This window comes from Anolis carolinensis, chromosome 2 (assembly GCF_035594765.1).
Source record: "Anolis carolinensis isolate JA03-04 chromosome 2, rAnoCar3.1.pri, whole genome shotgun sequence".
In the NCBI taxonomy this organism is placed as follows: domain Eukaryota; kingdom Metazoa; phylum Chordata; class Lepidosauria; order Squamata; family Dactyloidae; genus Anolis; species Anolis carolinensis.
The window spans coordinates 150864293-150885439 of NC_085842.1; the positions used below are offsets into that span (position 1 = coordinate 150864293).

Sequence of the window (21147 nt, forward strand, 5' to 3'; positions counted from 1 at the left end):
TATTATTATTATTATTATTATTATTTATACCCCGCTTTATCTCTCCTGAAGGATACTTACTCAACATATTTTTCTTTACTCAAGTAGAATAATGTGCCCAAAAATAAAAGTTGGGTGAGATTGTTATGTGTGCAAGGGTTGCCTCATATTTTAATTCTACTGAAGCTGAACAGACTAGATCAGCAGTTCTCAAGCAGTCAGGGGCTCCGTGCTTCCCTCTTCCTCCCCCTCCAAATGTGCAGTGGTGGGGAAGGAGGCACCAGTCAGCTGGTTGCTCCCCTACCGCCAAAGCACCTTCCTTTCCTTCCTTCTCTTCCTTGCCATGCAGGCCCTTTCTTCTTTGCCATCTTTGGTTTTTCTGCACCCGTGTCCTAATAATATAGAACGCCAATGCTCTCCTGTCATTCGATGAATGGAGGGTTCATTCTAAAGGGGAGGATGGAGTTTGGAAAAAGGCTGGCCAGGTGATGTTTTGGCGAGAAACCATTTTAGGTAGGAACGCAATATTTATGCGAAGCACCATCTTTATGGAAACATAGATAAGGCTTATTCACCAGCAGGGCGCAGTTCACTTGCACATCATACTGAGGAAGACAGTCTTCCAAGAAAGGTAGGAGAGGTCAAGGGAGGCCAGTGGTTGAAAAAGGTTTCTTGAGAGCTGAGATAGGACTATTTCTAGGCTCAAGGCTGAAGGGGCTACTGGGGTGTGTGCATTCTTATAGTCCTTAAGAATCACTCGAATTAGGGAGCCTGAAAAACAATAAGGGAACTTAGTACATTCCTGCCATGTCTGCCAGGCATTTAACCCCAAGCAAGCTGAAACATGCAGTTTCGCCTCAAGGCGCTCCTCTATGAACAGGTGTTAATGGCATCAACTGTTAGACCGGTATAGTGCCCTGTCTAGAGCCACTTGCTTCTACCACTAGCACAGTGGGTACACAGGCCATTTCAGAGGTGCAGGAGCCTGATGTCTTACCATTTATGGCAGGCTCTGCTATGGGATATGGCCCATCAGGCCTGACGGCAGTGCCAAAGCCAAAAAGATCCAAGATCGCCCAGCCTCTGAAAGAAGTCAATAAAAAGCCAAAGATGGGGAAACACCATGATGCCACTCCGTCTTTGGCTCCCCCCTCACTGGAGCTCTAATCCCGCCTCTGGCATCTCCCTCGGCACCTCCTTCGGTTCAGCTGGGCTCCAGACACCTTGTCACCTATCTTTGAAACCCTGGTGCAATTGATGATTAGCTTCTAGTTGCTGACTCTGAATCTTAGCTGACAATACATCAACCTTGTCTCGCCTTGCTGTTAACTGGGAAAAATCCTGCCTGCCTCCAACCCAGCAAATCCACTTTATAGGAGCCATACTAGACTCCATGGCAAAGAAGGCCTACCTTCTGGAAGACTGATTCTAGGCTCTGAGATCAGCTGTCCTACAAATGTTCCGACAGCACATCATGCATGCCCAAGACATTCAGTCCATCAACACCTGTTCATAGAGGAGCACCTTGAGATGAGACTTCCTGTTTTGGAATGCTTGGGGGCAAATGCCTGGAAGATATAGCAGGAATGTGATAAGTGCCCTTTGCCAAAGCAAAATAGGCACATCAAGTGGCCATCAGTATCTGGGAGTTTGCCAACCTCCGTAAGCTGAGCACTTCTTAAAGAAGATAGTGGAGAATATTTTAACTTCTATCAACAGGAGGCGGGTAGTCACGGGTTGCTGGTTGGAGAGGATGGGTAGTTGGTCTAGAGAGCAACAGAGTGGTTCGTAACGTAGCAGAGTCAAAACCAATCAGTACAGTCCAAGTTATATAACGCTAGTCAAGCTGAAGATAATAAGTTAAACAAGGTTCCTAAGCTGCTGCTAGGCTGACAAAAGGAACTGAAGCTCAGGCTCTGCCTAACCATATATATACTAGCTGGGGGACAGTGAGCAGGGCTATTGCTAAAATGTTTCACTTAAAGCTTCTAGAAGGTTCTGAACTACTTCGTGCATGTGCGGAAGACCATGTGTGCAATTTCACAGACACCACAAATAAGAACAGCTAGAAGGAAAAACAGACTCTAAGCAGGAAGAATACAATGCAAATTCTGACAAGAGGTAGAATCTTGGGAAGGAAAAAAGATTGTACAAGACTCTTAATAAGTTGCCCATGGCCTTAGATTTTTGCCTTATAAGGTAAAGCATATTAGGCTTAGCTTCCTGCTATATGCAGATATTGTTAACAACAACAACAATAATAATAATAATAATAATAATAATAATAATAATAATAATAATAATAGCAACAACAACTTTATTTATACCCTGCCACCATCTCCCCTAGGGGATTTGGGGCGGCTTACATGGGGCAGAACTCGAACAATACAATCAAGCAAAAACAGCATACATACAATTCACAGTATAAAAAGATAAAAAACAAAATACAATATAAAACAGAGATATTATAATAGTTAATAAGCTCTGAACGGTTTCAGCCTATCTTCGTGACCGTGTCGTCCCCTATGAACCTACGCGATCTTGGAGACATTCCGGGGAGGCCCTCCTCTCGTTTCCACCCTCCTCACAACTACGTCTTGTGGGGACAAGAGGGCCTTCTCGGCAGTGGCTCCCCGATTCTGGAACTCCCTCCCTTGGGAGATTAGGTTAGCTCCCTCACTATCCTCCTTCAGGAAACAACTAAAGACTTGGATGTTTCAGTTGGCCTTTGGTGAGACAAGCATTAGATAATCAGCCCCAGACAGTATTATCCGGTATTTTCATAGAATCATAGAATAGTAGAGTTGGAAGCGACCTCATGGGCCATCTAGTCCAACCCCCCCGTTAAGAAGCAGGAAATCTTCTTCTTTATTAGGCTCCTAGTTTTATTATCTATGCATTTTATCAAGTCATTGTACTCTTGTAATACATAGGCAGTGAATTTGGTTCTAGATTAGGAACAATGGACTTCAGACACAGTGGCAATACAGTACCTTAAGAACCCTAACAGCTACATGGTCAAGAGCAGCAACTCGATCTAAGCTGCCTTCTTCCAGGTCTTGCAGGTAAGCCTGATACAGTTCTTCAAGGTGGGATGGCACCAACGTCTGAGACTCTGGCATGATTAGAGGAGACAAGAAAAAGATACACAATGGAAAAGCAAACGTCTCATACAGGTTTCAATTCTGGTGTGTAACTGCACCCATTGCACTGTATTGCAGCAGAGCAGTGTATCCAACAGCATCATCCAGTGGAAGGGCATCCAATTGCAAAATAACAGCATTGGATTGCACCACAGAATTAGGATGCAAAATGTTATGTCAGTGAAAAAGGGTAGTTTGTGCTCAATTGAAAAGAGAAGAGAAATGTGGCTCCATGCTGTGTTTTAAAATGTTTCAGACAGAGATTCTATAAGAGTAGGTTTCTACACTGACATCTCTCTTTCTCTCCTCTGAGACACACCCCACATTGGCATTAAACACAAGAGGTGAGAAATGCAGATTCCTTCTGTACTGTTATGAGTCAGAGTGTGGATGTAGCCTATATATGCACTGGTCCAGAATGTCTACACCAGGGGTCCCCAAACTAAGGCCCGCGGGCCAGATCCGGCCCGCCGGAGCCATTTATCCGGCCCGCGGCAGCTTTCCCGCTCCCTGCACAAGCCTTGGAGACTTGCCTTTCCGCCTTCCCGGCCACTTTTCTGCTCTATGAGCCTTTGAGCCTCACCTGGCTCCCCACTCTCCCTGCATAAGCTGTGGAGGAGCCTTGCCTTTTACTGCTGATCAAAAGGTATTTTAATTATTATTTAATTAATTATTAATTACTAAGGTGTGTTTCCTCCAGGTTTAGCAATACGTTGATCAGCAATATACTCCGGATTTCTCCCTGGGCTAGAGACCTGAGTGAGGGAGAGTTTCTTTCCCCACGCAGACTTCCAGTCCTGGGAGAAATCTGGAGTATATTGCTATTCTTGATTAGCAATATACTCCGGATTTCTCCCTGGGCTGGAGGCCTGAGTGAGGGAGAGTTTCTTTCCCCACTCAGACTTCCAGTCCTGGGAGAAATCTGGAGTATATTGCTATTCTTGATTAGCAATATACTCCGGATTTCTCCCTGGGCTGGAGGCCTGAGTGAGGGAGAGTTTCTTTTCCCACTCAGACTTCCAGTCCTGGGAGAAATCTGGAGTATATTGCTATTTCTGATTAGCAATATACTCCGGATTTCTCCCTGGGTTGGAGGCCTGAGTGAGGGAGAGTTTCTTTCCCCACTCAGGCTTCCAGTCCAGGGAGAAATCTGGAGTATATTGCTATTTCTGATTAGCAATATACTCCGGATTTCTCCCTGGGCTGGAGGCCTGAGTGAGGGAGAGTTTCTTTCCCCACTCAGACTTCCAGTCCTGGGAGAAATCTGGAGTATATTGCTATTTCTGATTAGCAATATACTCCGGATTTCTCCCTGGGCTGGAGGCCTGAGTGAGGGAGAGTTTCTTTCCCCACTCAGACTTCCAGTCCTGGGAGAAATCTGGAGTATATTGCTATTTCTGATTAGCAATATACTCCGGATTTCTCCCTGGGCTGGAGGCCTGAGTGAGGGAGAGTTTCTTTCCCCACTCAGACTTCCAGTCCTGGGAGAAATCTGGAGTATATTGCTATTTCTGATTAGCAATATACTCCGGATTTCTCCCTGGGTTGGAGGCCTGAGTGAGGGAGAGTTTCTTTCCCCACTCAGGCTTCCAGTCCAGGGAGAAATCTGGAGTATATTGCTCTTTCTGATTAGCAATATACTCCGGATTTCTCCCTGGGCTGGAGGCCTGAGTGAGGGAGAGTTTCTTTCCCCACTCAGACTTCCAGTCCTGGGAGAAATCTGGAGTATATTGCTATTTCTGATTAGCAATATACTCCGGATTTCTCCCTGGGCTGGAGGCCTGAGTGAGGGAGAGTTTCTTTCCCCACTCAGACTTCCAGTCCTGGGAGAAATCTGGAGTATATTGCTATTTCTGATTAGCAATATACTCCGGATTTCTCCCTGGGCTGGAGGCCTGAGTGAGGGAGAGTTTCTTTCCCCACGCAGACTTCCAGTCCTGGGAGAAATCTGGAGTATATTGCTATTCTTGATTAGCAATATACTCCGGATTTCTCCCTGGGCTGGAGGCCTGAGTGAGGGAGAGTTTCTTTCCCCACTCAGACTTCCAGTCCTGGGAGAAATCTGGAGTATATTGCTATTCTTGATTAGCAATATACTCCGGATTTCTCCCTGGGCTGGAGGCCTGAGTGAGGGAGAGTTTCTTTTCCCACTCAGACTTCCAGTCCTGGGAGAAATCTGGAGTATATTGCTATTTCTGATTAGCAATATACTCCGGATTTCTCCCTGGGTTGGAGGCCTGAGTGAGGGAGAGTTTCTTTCCCCACTCAGGCTTCCAGTCCAGGGAGAAATCTGGAGTATATTGCTATTTCTGATTAGCAATATACTCCGGATTTCTCCCTGGGCTGGAGGCCTGAGTGAGGGAGAGTTTCTTTCCCCACTCAGACTTCCAGTCCTGGGAGAAATCTGGAGTATATTGCTATTTCTGATTAGCAATATACTCCGGATTTCTCCCTGGGCTGGAGGCCTGAGTGAGGGAGAGTTTCTTTCCCCACTCAGACTTCCAGTCCTGGGAGAAATCTGGAGTATATTGCTATTTCTGATTAGCAATATACTCCGGATTTCTCCCTGGGCTGGAGGCCTGAGTGAGGGAGAGTTTCTTTCCCCACTCAGACTTCCAGTCCTGGGAGAAATCTGGAGTATATTGCTATTTCTGATTAGCAATATACTCCGGATTTCTCCCTGGGTTGGAGGCCTGAGTGAGGGAGAGTTTCTTTCCCCACTCAGACTTCCAGTCCTGGGAGAAATCTGGAGTATATTGCTATTTCTGATTAGCAATATACTCCGGATTTCTCCCTGGGCTGGAGGCCTGAGTGAGGGAGAGTTTCTTTCCCCACTCAGACTTCCAGTCCTGGGAGAAATCTGGAGTATATTGCTATTTCTGATTAGCAATATACTCCGGATTTCTCCCTGGGCTGGAGGCCTGAGTGAGGGAGAGTTTCTTTCCCCACTCAGACTTCCAGTCCTGGGAGAAATCTGGAGTATATTGCTATTCTTGATTAGCAATATACTCCGGATTTCTCCCTGGGCTGGAGGCCTGAGTGAGGGAGAGTTTCTTTCCCCACTCAGACTTCCAGTCCTGGGAGAAATCTGGAGTATATTGCTATTTCTGATTAGCAATATACTCCGGATTTCTCCCTGGGTTGGAGGCCTGAGTGAGGGAGAGTTTCTTTCCCCACTCAGGCTTCCAGTCCTGGGAGAAATCTGGAGTATATTGCTATTTCTGATTAGCAATATACTCCGGATTTCTCCCTGGGCTGGAGGCCTGAGTGAGGGAGAGTTTCTTTCCCCACTCAGACTTCCAGTCCTGGGAGAAATCTGGAGTATATTGCTATTTCTGATTAGCAATATACTCCGGATTTCTCCCTGGGCTGGAGGCCTGAGTGAGGGAGAGTTTCTTTCCCCACTCAGACTTCCAGTCCTGGGAGAAATCTGGAGTATATTGCTATTCTTGATTAGCAATATACTCCGGATTTCTCCCTGGGCTGGAGGCCTGAGTGAGGGAGAGTTTCTTTCCCCACTCAGACTTCCAGTCCTGGGAGAAATCTGGAGTATATTGCTATTTCTGATTAGCAATATACTCCGGATTTCTCCCTGGGTTGGAGGCCTGAGTGAGGGAGAGTTTCTTTCCCCACTCAGGCTTCCAGTCCAGGGAGAAATCTGGAGTATATTGCTATTTCTGATTAGCAATATACTCCGGATTTTTCCCTGGGCTGGAGGCCTGAGTGAGGGAGAGATTCTTTCCCCACTCAGACTTCCAGTCCTGGGAGAAATCTGGAGTATATTGCTATTTCTGATTAGCAATATACTCCGGATTTCTCCCTGGGCTGGAGGCCTGAGTGAGGGAGAGTTTCTTTCCCCACTCAGACTTCCAGTCCTGGGAGAAATCTGGAGTATATTGCTATTCTTGATTAGCAATATACTCCGGATTTCTCCCTGGGCTGGAGGCCTGAGTGAGGGAGAGTTTCTTTCCCCACTCAGACTTCCAGTTCTGGGAGAAATCTGGAGTATATTGCTATTTCTGATTAGCAATATACTCCGGATTTCTCCCTGGGTTGGAGGCCTGAGTGAGGGAGAGTTTCTTTCCCCACTCAGACTTCCAGTCCTGGGAGAAATCTGGAGTATATTGCTATTTCTGATTAGCAATATACTCCGGATTTCTCCCTGGGCTGGAGGCCTGAGTGAGGGAGAGTTTCTTTCCCCACTCAGACTTCCAGTCCTGGGAGAAATCTGGAGTATATTGCTATTCTTGATTAGCAATATACTCCGGATTTCTCCCTGGGCTGGAGGCCTGAGTGAGGGAGAGTTTCTTTTCCCACTCAGACTTCCAGTCCTGGGAGAAATCTGGAGTATATTGCTATTTCTGATTAGCAATATACTCCGGATTTCTCCCTGGGTTGGAGGCCTGAGTGAGGGAGAGTTTCTTTCCCCACTCAGGCTTCCAGTCCAGGGAGAAATCTGGAGTATATTGCTATTTCTGATTAGCAATATACTCCGGATTTTTCCCTGGGCTGGAGGCCTGAGTGAGGGAGAGATTCTTTCCCCACTCAGACTTCCAGTCCTGGGAGAAATCTGGAGTATATTGCTATTTCTGATTAGCAATATACTCCGGATTTCTCCCTGGGCTGGAGGCCTGAGTGAGGGAGAGTTTCTTTCCCCACTCAGACTTCCAGTCCTGGGAGAAATCTGGAGTATATTGCTATTTCTGATTAGCAATATACTCCGGATTTCTCCCTGGGCTGGAGGCCTGAGTGAGGGAGAGTTTCTTTCCCCACTCAGGCTTCCAGTCCAGGGAGAAATCTGGAGTATATTGCTATTTCTGATTAGCAATATACTCCGGATTTCTCCCTGGGTTGGAGGCCTGAGTGAGGGAGAGTTTCTTTCCCCACTCAGATTTCCAGTCCTGGGAGAAATCTGGAGTATATTGCTATTTCTGATTAGCAATATACTCCGGATTTCTCCCTGGGCTGGAGGCCTGAGTGAGGGAGAGTTTCTTTCCCCACTCAGACTTCCAGTCCTGGGAGAAATCTGGAGTATATTGCTATTTCTGATTAGCAATATACTCCGGATTTCTCCCTGGGCTGGAGGCCTGAGTGAGGGAGAGTTTCTTTCCCCACTCAGACTTCCAGTCCTGGGAGAAATCTGGAGTATATTGCTATTCTTGATTAGCAATATACTCCGGATTTCTCCCTGGGCTGGAGGCCTGAGTGAGGGAGAGTTTCTTTCCCCACTCAGACTTCCAGTCCTGGGAGAAATCTGGAGTATATTGCTATTCTTGATTAGCAATATACTCCGGATTTTTCCCTGGGCTGGAGGCCTGAGTGAGGGAGAGTTTCTTTCCCCACTCAGACTTCCAGTTCTGGGAGAAATCTGGAGTATATTGCTATTTCTGATTAGCAATATACTCCGGATTTTTCCCTGGGCTGGAGGCCTGAGTGAGGGAGAGATTCTTTCCCCACTCAGACTTCCAGTCCTGGGAGAAATCTGGAGTACATTGCTATTCTTGATTAGCAATATACTCCGGATTTCTCCCTGGGCTGGAGGCCTGAGTGAGGGAGAGTTTCTTTCCCCACTCAGGCTTCCAGTCCAGGAAGAAATCTGGAGTACATTGCTATTCTTGATTAGCAATATACTCCGGATTTTTCCCTGGGCTGGAGGCCTGAGTGAGGGAGAGTTTCTTTCCCCACTCAGACTTCCAGTCCTGGGAGAAATCTGGAGTATATTGCTATTCTTGATTAGCAATATACTCCGGATTTCTCCCAGGACTGGAGACCTGAGTGAGGGAGAGTTTCTTTCCCCACTCAGGCTTCCAGTCCTGGGAGAAATCTGGAGTATATTGCTATTTTGGATTTCTCCCTGGGCTGGAGGCCTTAGTGGGGCCTCTCCAGTATTATTATTATTATTATTATTATTATTATTATTATTATTATTATTATTATTATTATTATTAACATTGAGGATGGGTGGCCATCTGTCAGGTGTGCTTTGCTGTACTTTTGGTGCACAAAGGCAGAAGAGGGTTGGACTAAATGGCCCAAGGGTCTCTTCCAACCCTCTCCATTATTTTATTATTATTAGTAACATTGAGTCTGGGTGGCCATCTGTCAGGGGTGCTTTGCTGTGCTTTTGGTGCCCAAAGGCAGAAGGAGGTTGGACTAAATGGCCCAAGGGTCTCTTCCAACCCTCTCCATTATTTTATTATTATTAGTAACATTGAGTCTGGGTGGCCATCTGTCAGGGGTGCTTTGCTGTGCTTTTGGTGCACAAAGGCAGAAGGGGGTTGGACTAAATGGCCCAAGGGTCTCTTCCAACCCTCTTTATTATTATTATTAACATTGAGGCTGTATTTGTTTCTTTTTTTAACCTCAAAATAAAATATGTGCCATGTGCATAGGCATTTGTTCATAGTTTTTTTTAAAAAAACTATAGTCCGGCCCTCCAACGGTCTGAGGGACTGTTAACTGGCCCCCCGTTTAAAAAGTTTGGGGACCCCTGGTCTACACTGAGTAACAGTGGAAACATACCTTGAATTATTTGTCGCTGTTCATGAATGATGCGATGACAAAGGCTGCGGTGGCGCTCAAAGTGGTGCACAGTTCGTTCTTGGTGGCGGATGAGGTTGTCCTTGAGCAGGGAACCAGACTGAATTGCTGTGTTCTCCACCTCAAGTTCATGCACTTTACACAGCAGGCTCAGGACCTCCCGTTGCTCTTCTGAGCTGATGCGCCAAGGCAAGGCCTCTTCCAGCCGGTGACCACGCTGCCGAACCTCCCAGAAACGCTTCTCTAGCTCTGCCTGTCACAGGAGAGAGTCACAAGTTCACAGGGCCAGCAGAGGACTTCTCCTGACCTGAAAACTGCTCCACACCACTGATATTGCTCTTTCCTTGTAACTAAAATACCACTTTCTATTATAGCTGATATCCCACAATCAGTATCCCTGGATTTAAGAACCTTTTGCTTCTGTAATTTATCCTGCTCTCCCAGGAGGGTAGTGATGTGCTCTCGAGCTAACGTCACTTCCTGTGGCTCCGGCACATCAGACAGGTCATCCCCAGTGTCAGAGTCCTTCTCACTTTCATCTTTGGTGTCACTCTCTTTCCTCTGTTCCTCTCGCCACTTCTGGGCCCGGCGGGCCTTCTCCTGCTCCCAGCTATATTGTGGGGATGAAGGGGAAGAGAAGATAAAAGGAATATATTTAGATCAAGAGCTGGCAAAAGTCAAGCAGAAAATGGATGCCCTGCAATATTTGCCTGGCACCCTTGCAGAGACATGGCAGACTAAACTCCCAGTGTTGGTGGACACTGAACAGGGCATTCCAAAAGCCTAGTGAATGCATCCCGCCCACTCTTGTTTCCTGCTTACTCAGCAATGATGAGTAGGTGGCGGGAGCTCTCAATCTGGATCTCCATGTAATTATTCTCCAGCTCCATGAGGTGTCGCCGCACATCCATCTGCTCTCGGAAGGTGCTGATAAGCTGTTCCCGCAGCTGGTCCATCTCCTGCCTCTCAGAGGAGTTTCCATGGAGCTGCACTTCCGCTGTGATATAAAACATGGAGAAGAAGTTTTGCGCTGATGCAAGAAGTCCAGTCAAAATGCTGAGAGAAAAGGTTACAGAACTCAGCATAGCACTTGCAAAGCTCTATTGCAAGGTTCCCACATCACCCAGTCTCTCTCTATATATCAGCTATATGTTAGGAGAGGGGTTGGTAAACTGCAGCCTGTTGACTATACAAAGCTAAAAGGCTATTTTTGAAGTGAAAAGATCCCAATTCATGGGCTTCTCAGGTTTGTGGGGAAAATATTTTAAAATTCAAAATATCTTCCCAAATGGCTGTGGAAGCCATCTTGCAATTTCCCTGACCCAAACCTCATTTAGGCCTCCTTTATAAAACAAGAAGTCAAGCAGAAGGCATTTCCAATTCCTCCCTGGTTCAAATATGGCTTTTCCCCGGAGTAAAACACCCCAGCGTTTTACTCAAAACATAGCAACTTACAAGTTTCACAATATTTTTCAAGAATGGTGACTGCAGTAGACTTTTGTCCTCTGAGAGGTGTATGTGGCAGCTGAACCTCATGCAGTTGATCAGCCCTGTGCCAGCAGATTCCCTTTTTCCCTGCAGTGCAAACTATGCATTTTCACCTTGTCTTCCACAAAACTCATATACTTTGCATACCTGTCATTTTGTACAGCATAGAAGGGGAACCTGCACCCCGCAGGGCTCTCTGGCCCAAAGGCTTCTTTTTACCTTAATTCCCATTAAAAAAAGAACCATCTCTGAATAGAGTGGCGAAAGGCAAGAACTTAGTCCGTCCTGAGCGAGCCTAAAAGAAGCACCAAACTTCTACTCTTTCCCTGCTGTGGCACCACCACTGGCCTTTTTGAGTGCTGGAGTGAGTCTCCTTGCGGAGTGAAAAAGTGGGGTAGAAATAAATGTAATAAAAATCATTAACTTCATCATCATTATAGGAAAGGTGACAATGGTTTCTTCCCCTCTCTGCAGAATAACCTTCAACTTATCCATGGGTCCGCAATTTTGCCCCAAACCTGCTCTCAACATATGTATGAGGTCAGCTGATATATGAGTATATATGGTAGCTTTATTTATACGCTGCCTATCCTCCAGTTTTAGGATTTGTATGCCCCTTGCCCTGCCCAGTCCGAATTAGGCTTGCTAGCCCTCATATAAGGTCTGAAGCCTCCAAAGGCCAATTGAAAGGATGCCGGAGAAGAGAACAACTTAACATAGGAATGTAAGTCAGATGATGCAAACCCAAGGCCTAGCTAGTCTGTTCACCTACTTTCATCCAGCTACTTCTGGGGCACCTATAAGAAGGACATGAATGCTATAGAAAGCCCCCACCCCTCTTTGCAAATGGCATCCATGGAAGCGTACTATCTCTGATATGAAAGGTAAGATGCAGTCATTATTTTTCTTGGATTTGTTTAATCTCCTAAATGCGTTTGCCCTACAACTTGACAGGAACACCCTTCATAACATGCAGGGATCTTTCTACCTTGAATACTGCGGATATCATGCCTTGCTCGCCGTGGCTCTTGTTGTTCAATCTTGCGTTGGAGCCGATGAATCTCATTCCGCAGATCAGCAATGATACTTGTGTACTGGGCAATGTGGTAAGAAACATTAAGAAGGTTGCGCTTTACCTGCCAAGACAGAAAGGGAAAGTGGGTGTGGATATAAGTGTTGGAAGGACACACGGAGTACAACTTCCAGTATTATTTCTTGAAGGATTTGTAAGTCACCTTTCAAGAGTTTGGTGGCCACTCAGGGTGGTTCACAGCTATTAAATAAAAATTACTTTCCATATCAATAACATATGATAAAATAGAGGCAAGTTCAGCATAAGCTGCTTTGAATCTACTTGTTGAAGAGAAAAGTGGGGTAAAAATAAACATAGTAACAATAATATACAAAGACTTTAAAAAGGAGAGTACAGCATTTACCCAAGGAAAAAATGTCTGTTCAAATTTTTAAGAAATGATTCCTGTCAACTAGGCTGAGACGTGTTGGGTTGAGCACTTCAGTCTTAGGACAGGGCTGGGGAACTATTTTGTCATGGTTGGGAAGAAAAACAGCCAGCTGCCAGCAGTTCCTGGGAATAGCTAGAGCATTACTTTGCTTGACTACTCCAGTAAATGCTATCAGAGTGCTGTACGTCCTGCAGTGTATTTCTCTTGGATTAAACTGGAGCTTCATGCTGATATAACAGCAGAGCAGAAGACATCTGATTTAATTTTTTTTAATCTGCTGATTGTGTAACTATTTAAAAGAGAATACCTCCACCCTACAAAACATGGTACTTGTGCAAAACCCAGGAGTGGTTATTTTATATAAAAATTAAATTCCCACATAGTGTCCTTCATTAAATCCACCCACCCATCAACCCAAGTAAATTGTTATAAGCTGCAATCATTAGGGTAACAAATTACTTCCATATTTTGCCACTTAAGAGGCTAATGTGAATACAGAAAACAGGGCTAGAGGAAGGATTTGTTTGAGTCAGAACAAATAGGCTGCCCACCTAATAGAAAGTGCAAAGGAGAAGAAAAGTAGTAAGAACAGGCAGAGCAAAGTGCAAAGGCTGCAGGACAATACCGTTGTGCGAATACACTTGGCACGCTCAGCGTAGGTCAAGGTGCTACGAGACTCCTCAAAGGCACTGCTGGCGGGACTGATGTGAGCAATCATCACTGTTCGGCTGTTCCCTCCCAGTGAGTCCTAAGTTAAGAGAACAAGACCAGAGGGCTTAATGGAGGTGTCCTGAAACTGACTCTCAGCAGCTGACACAGAAATAGGAACCAGCTGGATCAGGAACAAGACAGAGAGTATTTACACTGCAGAATAAATACAGTTTGACAACACTTTAACTGCCATGGCTCAATTACATAGAATCCTTGGAACTGATGAGGCACTAGCCCTCTTTGACAGAGAAGGCAGAAGACCTTGCAAAACTACAATTCCCACTGCTCCATAGCACTGAGCCATGGCATTTAAAGTGGTATTAAAGTGCATTAATTCTACAGTGTACATGTAGAGATGCTGAGCTCCACTTCAGGCCTTGACAACAAGCCTAATTAGGGCAGGTAGGAATCCCATAAGGCAAAGCGTAAGAAATTGGGACCTCTCAATGGAGCTGGGCATTCCCTGCCCTTTCTTTACTTCAAGAGTCTTGTCCCTCCTTCACCTGTTCATTAGTGCTGCCAATATATAATGTGGGAGCCGGGCAAGAGGTGCCAGAGTCCCAAGCTCCAACTGAGATAAAAATTCATTTAAGACCCTTCAGCAAGAGTGCAAAGCCTTACGGGAGGATGGTCACCTGGAAAAGGGGGAAATTTAAGAGAGTGAAAATGAGTTTAAGGAAAAATTTAAGCCCCACTAGCGACATGCCATAGTTCTGATCCTTATCAAGTTTGCATGTGCTTACTTCAAAGACAGAAAGCAATGAAGGGTCAACAATACACTACATATTCAGTGCAGCGCAAAATTTAATCCTTGTGCCTACTAGGTGTATGCTTGGAGCTATCAATGGTTCTGCAGCTATAGCTCAGTTCTCAAGGGCTACACTTAAGCATCCATGGAGTTTGAAGAGCTCCTGGTCAGTTTCAGCACAGAGTAAGGGTGACATAGTCTTTAGTCCATATCAGGGCAGGGAGCATGTTGTACCAAATGTGTGTAAGAGGAGGAGGATGGGCAGACAAGAATGTTCTTTATATTTATCAATATGCAGATGATACTACTCTTTTTCACCAGTTCAATGAGCCTCTAAAACAGTGTTTGTCATCAGTAATGGACTGGATGAGGTTGAACAAATTGAAACATAATCCTGACAATACAAAGGTGCTCCTGGTCAGTCAAAAAGCAGATCAAGGAATAGGGATTCAGCCTGTGTTGGATTGGCTTCGGCCCCCCTGAGGATTCAGATTCACAGTTTGGGTGCACTTCTAAAGTCAGTGTTGAACTTGGAGGCCCATGTTTCTGGTGTGGTAAATTTAGAACATTTTGGTGATCATTTTGTTGGTGAACTCAGTTGCTTTTGTATCCTGTTGTGGACCTTGATGTACCTTGAATCCCTGGACTGACTCTTGACTATCCTTGAATTCTGGTTTATCTGGCTTGACCTTTGAAACTATGACTATGCTTTGAACTCTTGAACCTTGCTGTGTCGGAGAACTTTCAAACAGGCCTTGCCGGATCAGGAGACCTGCTCTTACCATCGCATTGAAGGGTGGGCAAAGTTCTTGCAAGATGGCGGCCGGAACAGAGGTTTGACTCGGAGGCGCATGAGGTTTTTCTATCAACTCGGAGGTTGACTACAATCAAACCTTAAACACCCTTGGAATATTAATCAGTGAACTCTTGGCGTTTGACTCTTGGACTTTAGCACTGAATGAAACATGTAGAATAATCACAGGATGCCTTAAACCTACACCTGTTGATAAACTCTTTATGCTAGCTGGTACCCCCCCCCCAATGTGTGATGGGAAGTTGCTGCTTACGGTGAGAGAAATAATGTCGAACATTGTGAAAGCCACCCACTGCATGACTATCAGCCTCCTCCCAGTAGATTCAAGTCAAGGAGGAGCTTCATGAGAAACACCACTCCTCTTGATGTTCCCCCAGCAACAGCAAGGGTGTCCCTCTGGGCAGCTAAACCAAGCAACTCCAATTGGATGGTCCCCCATGAGGGTCTTCCTCCAGGGGCACACAAAGAATGGGCAACTTGGAAGTCCCTAAATAGACTGAGAAGCGGAGTGGGCAGATCAAAAGACATCCTGGCAAGATGGCACTTCCTGGAGGAATCATCCACCTTGTGTGACTGTGGAGCAGAACAAACAACTCCTCATATGTATGCTTGCCCACAATGCCCTGCCTCATGCACGAAGGAGGAGTTGTTCAAAGCTACGGACAATGCGATTGCTGTTGCCCACTTTTGGTCTAAAACTATTTAGCTGTTTGTGATTCCTTTATTTTATCGCTTTTAAACTTATTTATTATGCAATGCTTTTGGCACAAAATAAATAAATAAATAAACTCTTGGACTTCAACCTTGACTACTGTGTACTTTTGATCCTGAATCGGAGTTTGTAGTACACTCCATGAGACTTTACTTTATATCTTCAGCTATGTGCTATCTTTATGTTAGCACTCAGATCCTGAAACAGCCAAGTGATTAAGTTACTGCTTTAAGCAAAACAGTTTTGACACAAGCTGGGTGTTGTCTTGGTTAATCTCTGCCTGCATACCGGCAGAGCCCTGGATCTTGACATTTATGTTCATATACATCTCAAACACATAGCCAAAAGGTAATTTTATACATGATATTTTAATAACTTTGGGCATGAAAGAAAGCCTGTGCATATTGAGCCATCAGAAAAATGGCTCCCCCCCCCCCACACACACACCAGTTCCACCTACTGGCATACTTACCTTTAGGAGGCGTGTGAGTTTGCTGTCCCGGTAATTGACATATTTGACGCCTGCCCTATCACTGAGTGCATTGATGCAGTTGCCAAGAGCCAGCAGGGAGCGGTTGATGTGAGCTCCCTCCTTCATTCGCTGCCCACGGTTCTGTGTCTGTGGGAGAAGGAAAATAAGTTGGACAAGAGAATGAAGTAGTTGTTCTGGCAAAGAATAGGCATGGAGAATGCTGTGCCATTTTTCAGGCCTGTAATTTTCAGAGTGGGTTGGAATTTGTTCCACACATCCAACGTTTCAGTTGCCTTCAAAAGGAGCATTTGCAAAAGAAAAGGGTGGCAGAAAAGTAATGTGGCCTGAATTAAGCCAGGGTGACAAGAATAGTTTTCCAGGTAGAAAAAATGGGACAAGGAAGCTGGGAAAGGATAAGAATATAATAGGCTCAGGAAGCGGATAGAGTGGCTGGGAGAAAACAGCAATTGTGCTAGTGATATGGGGCAGAGTTGTTAAGACATCCCTTCAATATTTGGATAAAAAAACCCACTGAGGCTGTTTTCATGAAAACAAGAGCCAAACATTTTATGACCTCTCCCAATTCCATTGACAAGAGCAGGTGTCTTATGTCTTTTAGGGTAAGTATTTTAATAATCTCATATTTAAGCTATGAATTTTAATTGTGTAATAACCCACCTTGAGCTGTGACTGGGGGGGGAGGAAGTAACAAATAAATGTTAACAACAACAACAACAACAACAACAACAACATGCTACTTTTTTCTTCTGGGTTTCTTGTTCTATGGTTTCACTGGGGTGTGTTTGTGGGCATTTGCTATAGAGAAGGACTTTCCCTTTATCTCATACCTGAGAGGCCCGCTCTGAGCCGGCTAAGTCGATCATGAAGAGTCTGCCCACGCGCACCTCCTGCATAATATTCTTGATGCGGCTTTTCTGACGAACAGTGACCTGCAGTACAGCATGGGAGCGTGAGGAAGTCCGGTTGGCTGCCGTGGGCTCCTGTGTGCGTTGTTTATTGCCCTTCATGAGCAGCTGCATTATCTGCAAGGAAGAAAAGGAGCTAAAGCAACCCTAAAAAACTATCCAGAACTAATGAACATAATACAGTGTACATGGAGGCTTATCTAAGTTCTGACCATTCTATGCTAGCATCAACAAAACAGGCAAAATAATTTTTTTAAACATTCCAACACCCCTAAAGATTTCTAGAAGTTAAAAGAAAGAAGCAAAGAAAAATAAGAAGCTTTAAGTCCTAATTGTGGAGGGCGGAGAGACACAAAGGTAAAAGGAGTTAGTAAAGCAGACAAGATAAGAACGATAAAAGAGTGAGCAAAGAAAAGCTCTCTTATAATATAAATAACTTCTAAATAGAACTATAATACAAATGTTTGTTCAAATAATGTTAGAAGAATCTTACCTAAATTGTGATTTATAATTTGTGAGTCTAAAGAGAATGATTATGGTGCCTTGGGAACTTGACCTTGGAAGTGAATGTTGCCACCCCATAAGGAATTTGAGAAATTTGTTCATCAACAACTAGCAATAGAAAATATAATAAACATATGATACCTACTGGTTTAAAGGACTATAGACTTTGATTAGAGAAGGACAAGATAAATAAAAGGATGACTGTACATATGGATTCAGAAAAAAGCAGATGGAAGAGAAGATTGGAAGCAAGAACTGAGTAGACAATTTGAAATTTTGAATCAAACTTTTGACACAATAAACAGCAAACTGGATAGATTGCAAGATATATCAAGCATGACAGACACTCTGAATTACAAAATTGAAAGTTTAGCACAGAAAACATCAATAGAAGAGGTATCAAAACAGGATGGTCTCAATGCTGAGACTTCTGAGCCTAGACAATGGTGGCAAGACAACCGGGTTTTGTTAGCTCTGGCAAACAACTGAGTTCGTGGCTTCCAAGTGCCCTGTAATGGGTCAGGAAGGCTGTCTAGGCTAGATAAATTAAAGAGCCAGATAGCTCTATAAACTTCTTGCATAGCAGCTGTAAAAAAAAAAAACCAACTTGGCTGAGAGAAGGAAAGAAGATACCAAAACACACAATGGATTGCAGCTTTAAATCATCATTATATTGCCTTCCGTTCCAGCAAACTTTTTTTACTTATTTTTTTCTACACCCCAACACCCCAGAAGATTTTTAGAAGCCAGAAGGAAAGAAGCAAGGAAATCAAGAAGTTTGAAGTTCAAAGTCCTAATCATAGAGGGAGGAGGGAGAAGATAAAAAGGTGAGACAATATGAAAACAGAAATACAACTAAAAACAACTAGTATGAAAGAGAATGTTTCAATGATTTTTAAAGGACACCTGGCTTTGAAATAAACCAGTAAGCAAGAACAATTAGCAAGTAGGTGAGATTGATCTGAACTGTAAAAAAAAAGAAGATAAAAGAGCAAGGAAGAAAGTTATCTCGCAATATAAATAACCTCCAAATGGAATTATAACACAAGTGTTTGGTTAAATAATTTAAAAAGAATTTTACTTAACTGTGATTTATAATTTGCCAGTCCAAAGAGAAGATTATTATTATTTGGAAATTTGACCTTGAAAAAGCTGTTTAGTCTAATGAGAACTGACACTCCCTGAGAACTGGAGGAATCTGTTTTTCAACAGCCAGCAACAGAATATATCTATCTATCTATCTATCTATCTATCTATCTATCTATCTATCTATCTATCTGTATGACATCTCATGCTTTTAAAGACTATAAACTTTGTCAAGAGAAGGACAAGATAAAAGAATGACTGTGTATTCAGAAGCAGACAGAAACGGAGACGAAAAATGGAAAAAAGAAATAATTAGACAATTTGAACTCTTAAACAATGCCCTTGAAATTGCAAACAGCAAACTGGATAAATTACAAGATAAATCTTACACTCTATAGATACGATGTATATCAAATCTGGAAGCTTAATACAGAAGAAATCAACTGGTGAAGTATCAAAGCTGAATGATTTCCAATCAAAAGATTTACACCTACAAGATAATATACAGTTCTACAAAGATCACTCAGATGGAATGGTGGCTCTGAAAATGTCCAAAATCTGAGAAAGATGTGAATTGAGATTGCAGAACATGAAAAACAGAAATCAGAGGTGGAGAAACAACTGAGCAAGATACTGGAGGCAAATGTTGAGTGGACTAGTGGGAACAAAACCTCGAGAAAGAGAAGTTTAAGAGATCTGGTCTTCAATAGCTATCTGGGAACGTTTTGAAAAATGGGCTATAAGAATATTATCATAATGAGTTAAATCAGAAGAGTTTTTGAACCCAAGAGTTCTAGAGGGAAAGTATTATTACCAAAGTAGAGTCTCGGTTAACCAAGCCTCTGTATTATGAGGCGCCGCCGGGGGCGCCCCTCCCTCTCCTTCTCTTGAACGAACAAAGCTCAAGAGATGGAGAGGGAGGAGGAAGTGCCCCAGAAACGCCCCGTGATCGGCAAGGGCTTGGCTCAGAGAAGCGCCCTGCGATAGCTGCAGCAACGCTCGTGGGGTGCTTCCCAAGCGGTGAGGGCTCGCCGAGGGATGTCTCCCCGGATCTCCCTCGGCCAGGTCCTTGCTGGAGGAAAAAGTTAGACATTTGTAGATGAAACTAATCCATAACAAATCTATTATACGTGATTTTTTCTTTTTCCTTCCCCCCGCCGGCCCGGAAATGTTTAATAAAAATTATTTCCTGGGGGGGGGGGGGGGGGAGAAACAGGATGATCTCCAATTAGAAAAGCACCAAACAGGAATGTCTCTGCTATTAAGTCTGCAGCAAGAGCCTACGTTCACTTATTTGAAAGGAAGCTGCCCTGAACACTGCAAGACTTACTTCTAAGTACATATAGGTGGGATTTGGCTGTCCGCGCCTCAACATCCCACTACTAACTGGGTAGTGGGAACTGGGTTGATTCTTTCCCCTCTTACCCAAGAAGATAAAATAAGATGCATGAAACAAGAATATGAAATTCAATATCAGTGTTTTTCTCTTCCACCTCAAAAAATAAATCCAAATGCAAACAAATATCACCTTTATAAACTCACCCTTATCCCCAGCTTAATGGCTTACCAAGAGCTTATGGAAAGCCATGTCACCTTTCAATAAACGAAAGAACAACAGACTGCTCAAATCTCTAGCAACAAAAAAGACAAACATAAGACTGGACTATTAATGATGCTGGGATGACAGCATTTTCAACAAGGGTAATTATGCCATCCCAGCCACAGGAAGGTGTGCTAGATGGACCCTAAGTTTGACCAAAACAAAATCAAACTGACTGAATCTGAATCTTCACTTAAAACAGTCTAGGATACCCACAGTGACAGGTACAAAGGCTCCTGCATGGAATTTAGAAAAGTTATCTGTTTACATTATAATTTCCAAAATCTTTGGTTGGAGTTGTAACCCACTTTGATAGGAGTTGTAACCCAAAAGATTTGTAACTCTTTGGAGTGCCACTCTCACAGAATATGAAACTAGTACTAGTATTATTGCTCTGCAGTCGCATTTAGCAGCAGTGAAATATATGACCTTCCACTCCTCTCCATTGCCACAATTGGTTTGTACTCATTCACCTCCTTGGCGTTGATGGTGGACACTTCGGTGATCCCAGCCACTTGGATTACACCTTTGGAGTCTTCACGCAAGTCCAAGTAGCCCAGAGATGGGTTAAGCAGGTCCCGGATCATCTCATTGTAAATCTAATTCAGAGAAAGAACAAAGACCCATGACAAGGTCTGAAGTATAATGTTATCAAGCAGCTTTAGCTATTATTTTAAATTCAGGGCCAGATGTCACTGAACTCTAGTTTTCTGCAGCCTCAGACTATCTGTCTCATGGTGTACCATGATGGGAATAGAGGCACATAGATTGCCAAGGTTTCCACAGGCTTGTTCTATCTAGTTTTGTAAAGAATAGATATTGAGCTGACCAGTGTGTTTGGATCTCACCAGTGCCAGCCCTAACATTAGGCAGTGATGCATCCACTCCAGGCAACAAATTTTGATTACCATAAAAAGGCTGAAAATGATTATTAAATCTTGTAGTATTGATTTCCTACTGT

General features: G+C 44.0%; 1 protein-coding gene across 5 annotated transcripts in view; it reads right to left on the bottom strand.

Moving 5' to 3' along the window:
• kif19 (kinesin family member 19) overlaps positions 1-21147 on the bottom strand; it is a 67813-nt gene that overhangs the window by 12786 nt on the left and 33880 nt on the right. For all 5 annotated transcript variants that reach the window (XM_062970836.1, XM_062970835.1, XM_008104121.3 and 2 more), the window contains exons 6-14: positions 20660-20785; positions 16919-17113; positions 16071-16217; positions 13239-13361; positions 12139-12286; positions 10485-10659; positions 10074-10272; positions 9645-9915; positions 2973-3094 (exon numbers count right to left, since the gene is read on the bottom strand). In XM_062970836.1, coding sequence (XP_062826906.1) covers positions 2973-3094; positions 9645-9915; positions 10074-10272; positions 10485-10659; positions 12139-12286; positions 13239-13361; positions 16071-16217; positions 16919-17113; positions 20660-20785 — 1506 coding nt within the window. The remainder of the gene's footprint in view (positions 1-2972; positions 3095-9644; positions 9916-10073; positions 10273-10484; positions 10660-12138; positions 12287-13238; positions 13362-16070; positions 16218-16918; positions 17114-20659; positions 20786-21147) is intronic.